The 15,056-nt window shown below is 39.0% G+C and overlaps 1 protein-coding gene across 1 annotated transcript in view; it reads left to right on the top strand.

Annotated features, from left to right (window-relative positions):
* The window catches only part of MAP3K5 (mitogen-activated protein kinase kinase kinase 5), a 242,832-nt gene that overhangs the window by 149,736 nt on the left and 78,040 nt on the right, over window positions 1-15,056 (top strand). Inside the window, exons 12-14 of the mRNA XM_025383838.1 lie at window positions 7,336-7,385; window positions 10,213-10,308; window positions 12,426-12,507. Coding sequence (XP_025239623.1) covers window positions 7,336-7,385; window positions 10,213-10,308; window positions 12,426-12,507 — 228 coding nt within the window. The remainder of the gene's footprint in view (window positions 1-7,335; window positions 7,386-10,212; window positions 10,309-12,425; window positions 12,508-15,056) is intronic.

The following is a 15,056-nucleotide window of genomic DNA, read 5'->3' as shown; positions in this document are numbered from 1 at the left end:
CTTGTCTTCTCCAAGCTATGGTGTCCTCATCTGTAGAATGAGGTAATAATGTCCACCTCAAAAGGTTGTTGTGAAGGTTAAATGAAATAATTTGGTAGAGTGCATTTCACAGAGCCTGGTATATAATAAATATTCAATGTCTTAACTACAATAACAACAAAAACAATTATAAATGACTGCAGTGTACATATTATATGGACTAAATCCTAACTTTGAAACCCCAGAGTTTAACCCTGCTTTGCTCTTTAAATGGCATGGCAGTAATCATTTGGGAGGTTGTTGGTGTTGAACTGGTACACAAACCTGGCTCTGCATCAGAATTATCTGCAATACCCTGTATCTCAGGAGACCGACTGAGTTGGAATCCTTTATACTTAGAGTGAAGCTTGGACACATGCATTTTTATGAAGATTTATCCATGATTCTGATGTGTAGCCATGGTTGATAACAACTTTAATAGGGATGTAAACATACTAAATTACTCAATTGTAGTAGCTCAAGAATTATTACATCTTTGACTTTATGGCTAAGCTGGTTCCTGGGGATGGTGCTTTTCAAGATGTGGTTCCCTGGAACACCAGCATTAGAGTCACCCAGGGAGCTGGTTTAATTAAATGGCAGATTCCAGCTGGGCACAGTGGCTCACGCCTATAATCCCAGCAGTTTGGGAGGCTGAGGTGGGCAGATTACTTGAGGTCAGGAGATCAAGATCAGCCTGGCCAACATGGGGAAACCCTATTTCTACTAAAAATACAAAAATTAGCTGGGCGTGGTGGCACACACCTGTAATCCCAGCTACTTAGGAGACTGAGGCAGGAGAATTGCTGGAACCTGGGAGGCAAAGGTTGCAGTGAGCCAAGATTGTGCCACTGAACTCTGGCCCGGGTGATGGAGCAAGACTCTGTCTCAAAAAATAAATAAAATAAAATAAATTGCAGATTCCTAATCTGCATGTCAGACCTACTGAGGACAATTCCATGAGGTAGACTCAGATCTCACATGTGTGAACCACCACCTTAGGAAGTTCAACAGGAAAACAACACAGCATGTCCATAATCTAGCAAGAAGAATGTCCCATGCTCTGATATGTCCAAGTCAGCTGGGACAGATCCTTCCTGGATGTCAATCATGGCCAGGCCCTGTGACCTTTATCAGAGTGGCAAGAAATCACTGGTCCCAGTGCTGTAGTTTCTAGGAAGGGCAGTGTCTTGTGTTTAAAATGAATAGATACTAAGCAGCACCCAGAATGCATGTTATTTATATTTTAATTTGTTCTATATTTAGATACAGTTGGTCATGTTAAGTCTTGTAACTTAGTATTTTAGCAGGCACACTAAATGTTGGCAACGTGAAATTACATAATAAGCTTGGAGAAAACCATCCATTCTTACGTTCTCAACACCAAGTCCATCTAGTAGCACTGAGGAATACTGAGGAGCATCTTTCAGAACTGTGGTCTTTCTCCAATCCCAGTTTGTGAAACACTGTCCTAGCTGACACTTTTACAAGTCAGTGTGGAACTGGCTGCATCTGAATTTTAGAGACACTCTACCAATAGGTTGTGGTAACTTAAGGATCTTCGATCACCCAACAAGCCCCAAATTACACATGCCAATATTTGCCACTATGTGCAGAGTCAGAAGCTTGATTCTTTTTCATTAATAGGAGTGTCAATTGTATGGAGAAACACTTGAGAAAGTTACTTGTGATACTAATTTATTCATAACAGAAAACTTCCTTGATAAAGGACTTTGAAGACAGGCTTTCAGCTAAGACATAGCTTCCCATGAGACTCATTTCCATGAGTGAAGTAATAGAGGGAAGACTTTGAAAGAAGTCATTGCCCCAGCACCCCCATCAGCAACATTTCTAACATGTTATTTTAATTATGTTAAAATGCATCACGCTACACCCGAGGAAAGCACTGTTGAGATGATAGTAGAGCAAATCAATCTACCAGCATTCTTTTGAGTTCTGTGGACTTTGGGACTGTGCCGGTTCCTGAAGAGGACACTATAGGTTCTTGGTCTGTGGCCTTCAGTGAGGAGGAAGATCAGTGAGGCATGGAGTCCTTCAAGAAGGCTTCCTAAAGGAAGTGGAACCTGTACTTTGGCTGTGCATAGAACTGGAAGAGATAAACGAGCACAGGAAGACAAACTGGATTAGAAGACTAAGGCAGAATTCCAACCAAGGCACCAAAGTGAAAGCAAGCATGGGACGTTCAGGGGCTGGGAGAGTCTGACTCGTTCCACAAGGGGAAACGTGTTGAGGGAGGTGGGAGATATGATTGGGTGGGCAGGATGACATAAAACTCTACAGTGCTATGTAAGCTAGGAAGAAGAATTTTAAGCATGTGTCAGTAGGAAACAGGACATCACTCACGTTTCTGAAAATCTGAGAGCTGGCATGAAGGCAGAACAGAATATGAATTATGAACCCAGGGTCAGCATCAAAGTGCATAGGTGTGAAGGTTGACGTTACCTCTTGCATGCTTCGTGGCCTAGGCATCCACTTCAACTCCTCATGCTTTAGTTGCCATATATGTAAAATGAGAATAATAGTACCTCATAGAATTGTTGTGAAGATTAAATGAGAGGATGAATGGAAATCATGTAGCACAGTGCTAAGTGGCTTGGAACAAGTGCTCCATAATGGTTGCTAGTATAGCTATAAAATTGATCTGGTGTTGACATTTGATTTCTGAAGTCTGAGGCTCTGGAGGGTCACAGAGAAGACTAGTAGAGGAACTAGCTAGATATGAGGCAGGTAGAGATCCTAGAGTGGAATAATACAATTGTGACTGCAAAGGGATGGATGATTTGGAAAGAAAAGTATACGACTTAATCACGAATTAGGAAGGAGGGTTAAAAAGAGGGAATAGGTATAAGGTGACTGAAGTTTTGATTGCATTGATAAAGGTGGTAGGATTCTTAGAAGGAAAACCTGAGTTGTAGAGGAATCATGAGGAATTTCATTTTGGACGTGTTTAGTTGAAACTGATGGCAAGACTCCAAATGGAATCATCCAGTGGCAAAATTGGGAATAATCAATATAACTGTCTATATACATGTTAGTGATATTGCTTTACAGTGAAGTGCAATATTTATATTGTTTTGTATGTATGCAAGTATATACATACATGTTCTCACAAACTGAGCTACAGTAATCATCCAGTGGAAACTACAAAAACTAAGAGAAGTTAGGAGACATGAACATTATGGAGACGAGAGCAGGACTGGAGGAGGAGATTTTCAAAGGCTTGATTGAAAAGAGCAAGGTTATCCAAGGACACTTGGAAACAGAGTGAGGCTAAAGGAATTAGCGATTAGCAAGGCCTGGAGAATGAGTAGAGAGCCAGAAGAATTTGGAAGACAGAAAAAGAACAGAAAGTAAGCCAGAGATTTTTGGAAAATGAGTACTATTTCCAGCTATTTGTTATTGTTTTCTCCTTCCTAGAGGTTCTTTGCTCAGTAAAGTGAGCCTCGTATTAATTCTCTTATGTTTTGTGACAATTACAGAGACAATTTTTACATTATGCTAAGAAATATTAGGATATATATTAGGATATAAACAAGTGCATGAAATAGGGTTACAAATTTAAGTTGTATACTGTCCATTTTCCATTTTCACCATCTTTTGATCAGGAAGAATTATATTTATGTTGTCCTTATTTCCTATAACTTTTAGTGCTAAAAATTCTCCTTGTTCAAAAGTTGAAGCTTTCTTGTATCAGTTTCCATTCTGAATTTATGCCAATTTCTTTGCAAACCCTGATTCTAACCATAGTGTATTCATTATCACTACCATTTTCTCAATTTTTTAAAATAAAAGTGGTAAAATTGGAAGGAGGACAAGCAATAAAAACAAAAAAAACTTTATTATTACCATGTTACTTTAAAACATCTATAGCTAACAGAGAAGCAACCAGTTTAATAGGTCTTATGTTAAACTAAACATCGGTTGCTTTTATCATAGAATGTTTAAAATTTTTTCCTAAAATTAGAATAGAGACTGTAGCTTTTCATTTATCATGTTTATTTCTTTAGTCACTCCTTCTCTATTTTTATTCTAAAATATGGAATAAATAGCTCTGTGAGCTAGTGTGTGTGTATATATATATATATATATATATATATATATATATATATATATATATATATACACTGCAACTTTCAAAACTTTAAGCACATTATATACCAATTCCCAGGCACTCTTAGAGAGCTGCTCTACTTTCAGGGGTAAAATTAATTGAAATCCCGATCTTTTAACAGTTCTCTCTTGGTTGAATGAATGGCTGCTGCTAAAAAGTAAGTTAGTCCTTGAAGAAAGTCTGAATGTGTACAATGAAAGAAAAACTTAGATTGAGGAAGAGAGAAGTTATTTGCAGGACGTTTTAAATGGTTATTTAGAATTTCCCCCGCTTTTGGGGGTTGAAGTTTGGGCACCCTTGACCTATCTCATGGATTATCAAGCAAAGGCAGGGGCCTAGTGGAAGATTAAGTGCTGATTCTCCTCCCTCACTCCAGCTCCAGCCAGTGGCCACTCACAGAAGGCCCAGGAAATTTATGAGGGAAACATGCTTACCCCAGATTCTAGATTAAGATGATTTGATGCTCTCATCCACCAAGGATGCTTTCTGCTACAAACTCCCTGCTGAAAGCAGCTTAAATAAATGGTATTTCATATTACAAGAAATTATAGGCTGAGCATGGTGACTCACATCTATAATCCCAGCACTTTGGGAGGCCAGAGCAGGAGGATTGCTTAAGGCCAGGAGTTCAAGACCAGCCTGAGCAACATAGCAAGACCCCTATCTCTACAAAAAAAAATTTAAAAATTAACCGGGTTTGGTGATGTCTGCCTGTAAGTCCCAGCTACTTGGGAGGCTGAGGCAGGAGGATCGCTTGAACCTGGGAGATCCAGGCCGCAGTGAGCTATGATTACACCACTACACTCCAGCCTGGACGAAAAAAAATAAATTTTGAGGTGGGGTGATTCTGAGGGTAATTTCAGCATCAGAATTCTGAATTCTGGCTTCTCTGCATACTCTTGGTGTTCCTCTCATGTTCTTAAGTAGCTAGCTATTCCAAGAAGCACTTCACACAGGCGGCGTCCCGAGGAGGAGGGCCAAGCGCTCTCCTTTATACCATAAGTTGTATCACATGATCATGCTTACACCTATCCCCAGCAAGGCAAATGAACTTGCCATGGCCAATTTAGACTTACCGATTTCACCATTCATAAACATTGCCACCTGAACCTGGGCAAAATTTATTTTTTGTCAGCAGAGGAGAAGGAGGGAATGACAGTTGCTGAGGGAGCCGACAGTGCTTACTACAGTATAACTCCTGCCACTTTCAGTCAATACGGCATTAACTTCCAGCTCCTATTCTAGCCCTAACTGGGGCCTGGGATCTGCAGCTAACCCGTTCCTAGAAAATGGTGCTTATGCTGATTAAATTAGATTGAGTGTTGGTTTGCCTGCTGGGGCTAATTATCGCTAGCGCTGCCTTTGGACCCGCTCTTCCCTAATTCCCAGACAGGTCCCAGGAGCCTTTAAACTACCTGTTGGCTTTGTAGCTCATCAGCGCCTCCTTGTGGTGGGTCTTACAGGTAGGTGGGGAGGGAGGCCTCCTTCCACCTTCCATCTCAGGGCTTGGGCTTTATTTACATCACTGAAATGGAACGTTCCCTGGCAGCACTGGCAACTTTTCAGGAACCAAGCATTCTGGAAATACTCCACTCCTTTCCTACGAAACCAGTCCAAAATTTCTACTTAGCTGTTCCCAGAAAAGGATTGATAGAAGATGCGTTTTACCAGTGCTGTCTTGTTAGTATTTGCCAGTTGCTGTGTTCAGGGGCGGGTTTGCATACTGCCTCAGCTCTACACTTGCTTCCCACCTCCTGCTCCTGGACATGGTCTTGGAAAGCAGCTCAGCTGCAGGCTCTGAGGATAAGGCTGCATTGCACGCAAGTAGTGTACAGGTAACGGCTGCAGCTCCTGGGTCCTAGATATATTTAGAAGTTCACCTGAGGCCAACAGGATTTAGAAGCAACTTTCCAAATTACCAGCTGAAGCTGGAGGCTGCTATTTTAATTTCACTCCCTCTGTACTCTGGTTAAGAGAGCCACCACATGCCATGAGTACCTTTTTATGGCATCTTCCCTCCTGGACTTCATGCAACAAAATTTGCTCTGTGTTCATTCAGGTCACATTCCCGTGACCTGACTGATATGCACTGAAACTAGCTTTTTAGTAAATTCACATCTGACTTGAGAGGATCTATTTTTATTTTAAGTTGCATGGACCTAGCAAAGAATTATGGGCTGTAGATATAAATTGTGGCTTTTGAGTTGCTTTAGCCAAAAGGAGGGTTCTAGGCCACCTCAGAGCCACAAGGCTTTGCCACCCATTTCATTAACCCAGGCCAGACCTCAGCCTCCTGGCAGTGGGTGGGTAAGAACTCCTTTTCCTGGTTGTTTTAAATTTATAGAATTGAATTTCAGTGTCAGTTTATTGCTGTACTGTACTTGCTCAACTTAGACACATGGAAAAACTACTTTATTTCTGTAAAAATATTTATGCTATTAATTGTATATTGTCACACATCTTTAAAGGGATTATGATCTATTTTGTAATTAATTTAGGGACATACGAATTTGATAATAATTTTATCTTAGCTTTAGTAATAAACTCAAGAAATAAATTCCCACATTTTTCTTCACCTTCGCTCTGCAAATCACCCATGTTTATAGTATGACAGTCAAATTTTTTATGTTCAAACTTTATTAGCATATGAAATTTTGCATAAATTAGGTAGCAATACCTTGTAGTTATGATGGGCACTACATTGTTGCTCTACTACTTTCTGAAGACATAGAGCCACCTGTTTAGCTGGAAATCTTAACTAAAGGTAATTCAGAAATAGTTATCTTTAAAACCTTGCCGAGATGTTATTCAAATTAATGTTTATCTTTCTCAGAAAAGAAATATTGCTCAACTGTACTAATAGAATTACCTTGATCATTGAGTTTTTTTACTTAAAAATTAACACACAACAGTTATTACTAGAATCAAGTTTTAGAACTTAATGAGACTAATTCTCCTAGGCTCTTTTGGAAGCTGTTTTATTGAAGTACAGGAATTATTAAGTAGAGTAAACATTACCGTTGTGACTTGAGAATGAATCGTGCTTTCCATCCAGATAATTCTTTCATGAAAAATAGTGTCCCAGGAAAAATGACTGTGTATATCACTTTAAAAATAATTAAACAAAATTATTGTTATGTTATTTTCCATTTGGATGACTCTATTTTTTCTTGTTGTTGTTCTAGAAAGGTATACATGAGTGGAATTTTAGTGCCTCTTCTGTCAGGGGAGTGAGGTAAGTTTCCTTGGTACATTTTGTTTACTTGTAAGATATTTTTCTCCACTATTCATGGGCTGGATAGAACTTTTAATCATGATTTTAAAATACAAAGAATGTCAAGAATCATTCAATTGGTGGAAACACCCAACCTTCTTCAGCATCACTATCTCCAGCAGGAAAAGATTTGCAACAAAATGTTCACTGCTGGTTGAGCTGACTCTGTGCTCGTGACCTACTTAAATATGGTAACTGTGGAGTAAATGTGAACTGTGGACCAGCATCAAAATGTAGATAACACTCAGCCATGTGGAGTTCCTCTTTAGCGGAGCTGTTGGTTTATGTAATAGGATGATTTTCTGTCCTTCTGATATACCAGGAACTCATCTCCCCTTGCATGGATCCAAAGCACACATGCCATCTACCAGGATGTATCCTGCCACTAATTTTATTTATTTTATTTTATTTTATTATTTTTTATTATTTTTCATTTGTGAGACAGAGTTTTGCTCTTGTCGCCCAAGCTGGAGTGCAGTTGGCATGATCTCAGTTCACTGCAACCTCCGCCTCCCAGGTGCAAACGATTCTCCTGCCTCAGCCTCCCAAGTAGCTGGCATTACGGGCACATGCCACCATGCCCAGCTAATTTTTGTATTTTTAGTAGAGACGAGGTTTCACCATGTTGGCCAGGCTGGTCTGAAACTCCTGACCTCAGGGATCTGCCCGCTTCAGGCTCCCAAAGTGCTGGGATTACAGGTGTGAGCCACCCCACCCAGCCCCTGCCACTAATATTAATAAATTCAGATGATAAGGAGTCCATTTTAAAAAAAACAAAAAACAAAAAACTTTCCGTGAGGTCACTTTCCTGCACTGATCTTGAGATTACAGTGGTAAACTTCAGTTTGGTTCAGTTCTGACTGCTGTCCCAATGCCAGTAGCTCAGAAAATGCCATTTCTTGGGATTTAGAAATAAGATTTTTTTTAAGAATCAAGAGTCAGTGATTAAGTCTTTAAATAATTGTTCTATTGAAGCTCATGCTGAATCAACTCTTGCAAATTTCAAACCAAGTTAGATGTGCTTACTACTGTTTACCCCCACGTCATAGCAATGAGAGACAACAGATTTTTGCAGCCTGGTTATGCAATATCCTGTTGCTTTTGGAATAATAATAATTGGTTTTATTAGAGCATAAATTGGTACAGCGGTCTGAGTCACTAATAATTAGAGTTCTCCTGGTAAAGCTACCTGTTACCTCATGAATGATCTGAACAGAAAGAAGCAAGATGATGGACTGACTCATTATATATCTTTTGGTCGATACTTTCTCAAATAAAGCTGTACTCTTAATATTTAATTTTTAAAGCCAGTCTAACAAGGCACTCACTATTTATTGCTGCATTTTTAAGCAATCCACTTAAGAAAGTATGGTAAAGGTAAATTTCACTTTATCATATCTGTTTTCCAGTGAATACATTTTCTTTAATTAGGTGTGGTAGCCCTGTGTAACAGTTGTTGTGATTTATGACTTAGACATAGGCTGCTAGTATCTGACTATTGCTGGCTTATATGCTGAGAAACTTGAGTTGTAGTCTGTGACTTCAAAGAGAGCTCATTTTTCCTGGCCTCCTCCTCCATAAAGAAGAGATGACAAACTATGGAAGAAAATCCAACTAGGTCAGCAGCTTGCCTTGCGTCACCTCAGAACTTGCACAGCTCGAGTTAGTGGGCATTAACTGAGCACGAGCTGCGTGTCAAATGTTGAGTCCTGTTCTGCCAAATATACAAAAATGACTAAGACATCAACTCCTCTGTTGAAGAACTCACAGCCCAGCAGGGAGAGGAACAGACGTTTAACAACTCATGACAAAACAGTGTGAGAAGAGCAATGAAAGAAGTAAACTCAGAAACACAGGTGTAAGAGGAAGTCTTTCTGTTTAGGGCAGAAGTAGGGCAGGGAGAGAAGGTAAGGTCTAAGCTGGGCCTTAAATCGTGAATAGAGTTTTCTTTTCAAAGTAAAAGACGACATGCATTCCAAATGGAAGGAACAGCAGGCACAAAGGCATAAAATAAGGGTTAACAAACTATGCCCCATGGACTACATCTGGTCACCCACCTGTCTTGTAAATAAAGTTTTATTGGAACACAGCCATGTTCATTCATTTATGCATCCTCTTAGGCAGCTTTTATGCTTCAGCAGCAGAATTACATAGTTTGGCCTGCAAAACCTAAAGTATTTTACTATCTGGCCTGTTACAGAAAATGGTTGCCAATCTCTGGCATAAAACAGCATGGCCTAGTGGGCTGACTCAAAACTGTTTTGTAGTGCCATAAAGTCAGCCACTCACTGAGTCCTAACCAAGCGCACTTGTGCATTGCTTCACTCCTCTAAAATCTCTATAACGAATGAGGTGCTTTTACTGCCTCCACAAATTGCCTGCCTAGCTTCGGAAACATTTCATTGTTCTACAGATTGCATAGCACCAGAATCACTGAGGTCGGCCAGCCAGTTAATATTTATGCTTTTCCTCCCAGCACACAGAATACTGTAGTAGGCAGGACGCCTTTCCCTGCTCTGTTGAAAGGATGTGTAGTTTACGTGTGCTTACAACACCCTAGAGCAGACCTCCTCTGCAGACATGAGGAGGAGGACACCTCTCAGAAGAGTAAATAATTTTAGTAGTGTGGTGCAGGAAATGTCACTTTTTAAAGTGCTATTTATAACTGCTTGTTATAAACAACATAGATATAAATGGGACTGAATTTAAAACTTATTTCTTTTTCATCATAGGACCATAGAAGAATTGATAGTTCTCTGAATAATGCTTTTTTGTTTGTTTGTTTCAGTATTTCTAAATTTGAAGAAAGATGCTGCTTTCTTTATGTGCTCCACAATTCTGATGATTTCCAAATCTATTTCTGTACAGAACTTCATTGTAAAAAGTATGTATTAATCATTGTGTGTGAAAAAGATTCTTCTTACCTGATCATTATTTTCAACTAATGAGTGAACATGTACCTTCTGTGAAGAATTCATGGCTATGTGGTTATATAAATATTTTATTTGGACTAATATTTTATAATTATGTCATAAATTTAACAGATTTTGGGGGGGTTTCTTTAATAAGTCAAACTTTATCTTAGTCATAACTTATTTTCCCACAGATGAAACATTAGCCAAGACTTACTGGTTAATTGTTAAATATTATAATGCATACTTTAAGTGCTCACTTACTGATATAAATCATCTCAGTATCATATACAATAGTACCTCTTTACCTTGGCTCGTATTAGTTAGATTCACCTGGTAAGCTTTGAAAAAACATACATGGCCCCCACCTCAGACTAATTATATTGGGTGTTCTGGTGGGGGTGAAGCCTGGGTTAAGAGCCGGTGATCTGATCTATGCCAATAAAAGAGATCATCCAAAAATCCATGGACTGCATTGTATGTTTGTGTTTTTCTCCATTGTATGTTTCTCTTGGGCTAATAATTAAATTCTTCTTACTTCTTTAGCACACTATGACTGTGGGAAACTAGAGAAGTGAGTGATAATTTAGAAGCCAAAGTATAGGTGAAAGTTAGTTTGGACTCAGAATTTTGCTGGGGATTGTTCTTATTTAAATAATTACTATTTAACTTCATTATAAATGACTGATACACTAGCTACAATATACAGTCGTTCATTTTTATCATGGTGTGAAAAAGAAAAGTATTTGTTGAATCCATAATTCTTGGCTCAAGCTTTATCTTTATTATTATAAAACATATGGTAAGGGAAAAAAAACACTTGGAAATAAGAAAATTCCTAGCTCTTGTATGGACTAATTATCCACTTACACTTAAACTCTCGAGTCTGTTGACTTATTTCTATGATAATTACAGCTAAGATTTATGAAGTGTGTGCCCCGGGATGAATATTTCAGTCTTCAAAGAAACCCCATTAGATGGGTAGTATTAATATCTGTATTGAAAAGAATAAAAAAGTAGTCCTGGAGAGTATAGCCTAAAATCATGTAGTCAATAAGCATAAAAATCTGGGGTTTGAACCAGGCACAGGAGACTTCAGAATGCAAGCTTCTGAAAATTACACTAGTGCTCCCATCCCACTGCTGAGTGTTATATTCTGCCTAGAGATGTTCATACTGAAAATTTTTACATGAGTGGCTGATGCAAATCCTTAACCCAGATCTTAAATTGTGTCTGTAAGACCAGATTTTTTTTCTTTTGATCTTTCACTTTATTCTTCCTCTTGGTTGAACTAGCTTTTCTCTCTCACTCATTGTGCTGTTTAATCATCATGAGTGCATACTGTTATTCCAATCATGCTTGGGAATTTTTTTCTTGTCATGGACCTCTAAGAAATGTGTATAGAGATAGGAAGAGTGAGGAAGTTGACACCACATGAGAACTCCATCAATGGGGTCCAAGTTCCAAGACAGACTTTGTTCATCATCATGATCTCAGTGGCCAGAACAGTTCTTTATCCTAGTAGACACTCAGTGAGTATTTGTTGAATGAATGGATGGATGGGTGGGTTAGAAAGATTCTGAGTTGTGTTAGGGAAACTTTTCTTGTCACACCATAACCTGCTCTTCCCTTGGGCTGGCATCACATAGCTTGACCTGCCTGTGGGATCATCAGCCCTTGTGCACAGTGCTTCCCGGCTTTATGTCTGTGAACCATCAGCCTCCTCTCTGAACAGACTAGCCACAGCAATCAGGATGCCAATCTGTTTGTCACCATAATCACTTTGCTTGTCTCTAAAATGGTCTCCAGAAAAAAAAAAAAAAAAAAAAAAAAAACTTTACAAGAAGAGTTCCTGAAGAAAAATGTATTTGAAGTGAGGCATTAGGTTAGAAATTTCTAGAAAATTCTACCAACCTGTATTTTCTTTTTGAAAAATTGTATTTTTCACATGATTGTGATAGTGTGTTATTGCCTGGTTCTAGAGACTCTCTTAGCTGTCAGTTTTGGTTCTGAAGTCACTTTGAGATGTACTTGCTTATATTTACTATTGTTTGTGTTATGGATGCTAATGTGCTAACTTGTATTGTAGGTTTTTTGAGATGGTGAACACCATTACCGAAGAGAAGGGGAGAAGCACAGAGGAAGGAGACTGTGAAAGTGACTCGCTGGAGGTAATGACTTAGGTGTCCATCTACATTTAGAGTTCATTTTAAAACAAACTATTTGAAGCCTTACTGAGGCAGGAGGCAGGGTGTATGAAGGGTAGGAGACTGTCTGTAAGCTTTCCTTTAATGTTAAAAACAACTTCTGGAATCCCTTTCATAAAAAAGGGCTAAAAAGTTAACATCGGAGAATTTTTATTCCGCAGCACCAAGTGTTAGCATTTAACTTATCTGATAGCAAGTAACTATGCTTTATCTATGACAGTGTCAATGCATGGGCCATGGTGTCCTTACACATTTTCTATTCTCCTCTGAGATATGTGCAATTCAGACAAAGAAGATTCAGTGAAGATTCTGGTTGATAGCACGCTTGTGGCAGGCGTTAATATGCTACCCAGAGAACCCGAAACCATGAGAGATTAATGGAATTAAGAGAGGAGGGGATAACAATGACTTCAAATGTTGTTCTTTTCAACTGGAATCCTTTTACTAATGTCTGATGGACACAGATCACTATGGATACCTACTTTTATATGGTTTTTATTTTTATTTTTGTAGAGACTTGGTCTCATTATGTTGCCCAGACTGGTCTTGAATTCTTGGGCTCAAGCAATCCTCCTACCTCAGCCTCCCAAAGCACTACAATTACAGGCATGAGCCACTGCACCTCACTGCTGGTTACCTACTTTTAGTTTGTGTCCATTTTGTCTGCCATGTGTGCTGTGTGAAGAGGAGCCTTCCTCCACTGCAAGGACCAATGCTAGAGTGTGTCAAGAATGCTGACTCCAGCATCTTCAGTGTCTGAAGGATGACACTTCTCCAGGCTTGACACATGGCCACCATTTTCTCCAAGCTCTTCCCAGTGTTTGACTTGGGAGAGAACTCTGAATCCAAGTATCTTAGTCCACTGGGCTGCTATAACAAAATACCGTAAACAATGTGGCTTATAAATAGCAGACGTTTATTTTCTTATAGTTCTGGAGGCTGGGAAGTCCAAGATCAAGGTGCTGGTAGATTCAGTGTCTGGTGAGGGCCTGTTCCTCATAGAAGGTGCCCTCTTGCTGTGTCCTTACATGATAGAAGAAGCTGACTAGCTCTCTGTGGTCTCTCTTACCAGGCCGCTAATGTTACTCTGCTCTGCCTTCAAGACCTAATCACCTCCCAAGGGCCTCACCTCCTAATAACCAGCACCTTGCGGTTATGATTTCAACATAGGAATTTGGAGAGGACACAAATACTCAGTTCATACCTCCAAGCCATACTGAAAATTATATTTTTAATGTTAAAGTAAAATTGAAGAAACTGTCGCTCACCAGTCTAATTGGCGTACTTATTTATTAGATCACATTGATAATGTCATCTCATAAACTGAAATTTTTATAAAAACACTGAATTAGTAAGGTAACAGTTGAGAAAAAATTTTAATATAATCAATAGTTTCTTTTTTCAGACCAGCTCTTGCTCTGTTGCCCAGGCTGGAGTTGGAGTGCGGTGGCACAATCATGGCTCATTGTAGCCTCTTGACCTCCTGGGCTCAGCAATCCTCCCACTTCAGCCAGGGCATGCCACCACACCCAGCTAACTTTTTGTTGTTTTGTTTTTGTTTTTGTTTTTGTTTTGGTGGAGATGGGATTTCACTTTGTTGCCCAGGTTGGTCTTGAACTCCTGGGCTCAAGCAGTTCTCCCGCTTCGGCCTCCCAAAGTGCTGGGATTATAGGGATAAGCACCACACCTGGCCTATAATAATAGCCAGTTGTTAACTCTGCCTGTAGTTAAGTTCTATGATTATCTAGCAATTGGATAGCTTTAATATTTGGAGTTAAGCCTAAGGCTCTTTCATTAAAGTTGTAAAAAGATGACGGACCTAATTTGGAAAAAAAAATTCCTATGCATTAGCTTGCTGTCTATAGAAGTAATAGATGATAATACTTATTTGTGTATGTTTTATATTTTACAATTTTTTATTTCTTATTCAAGCGATTGTTAGGAATTAGCTTTCTTGACTCCTACTTCAGGGCTCGTTTGATTATACCTTGTTATCTCTGTTTCTGTGTTAAATTTTGCATCAGTTGATACACAGCAGTTTGCCAAGGTAAAACTTAAAGAAATTGAAAATGAAACGATTCTATCAATAATGTAGAATTATGAAGGGGATGACTGGAAAATTTATAAAGTCTTCTGCAATGTTACAAATTTCTGGCTTTTTTTTTTTTTTTTTTTTTAACCAGAGATAGCTATCCTTTGTTTCATACCCTCCTTTCAGGAATTAACTGCTTCTTACCAAAAATATGCATAGCCTAGCCAGGCTGTGGTAACCGTATTACACAAGGTTGGTCTTTATAACTGATTGAATCAACCGTTCACAGGCTCTACTCTGGGAACTATTCTAAAAACCATATGCATAGCTTAACACAGCTTTAATTGCCTTAGAATTTAGCTAGCTGATTTTTCTAAGCCCCAGGTTTCTGTAATGTAAAGGAAGAAAGGGGTGAAGACTTTTCAAAGAGCTAGCAGATGGACCCACTCCCAGATCCCCTATTCAGTATGCAGTAGTATAT

The sequence above is a fragment of the Theropithecus gelada genome, chromosome 4 (genome assembly GCF_003255815.1).
Source record: "Theropithecus gelada isolate Dixy chromosome 4, Tgel_1.0, whole genome shotgun sequence".
In the NCBI taxonomy this organism is placed as follows: Eukaryota; Metazoa; Chordata; class Mammalia; order Primates; family Cercopithecidae; genus Theropithecus; species Theropithecus gelada.
Note: the sequence above shows the minus strand (reverse complement) of the source record. Positions and strands in the feature narration are given on the sequence as shown.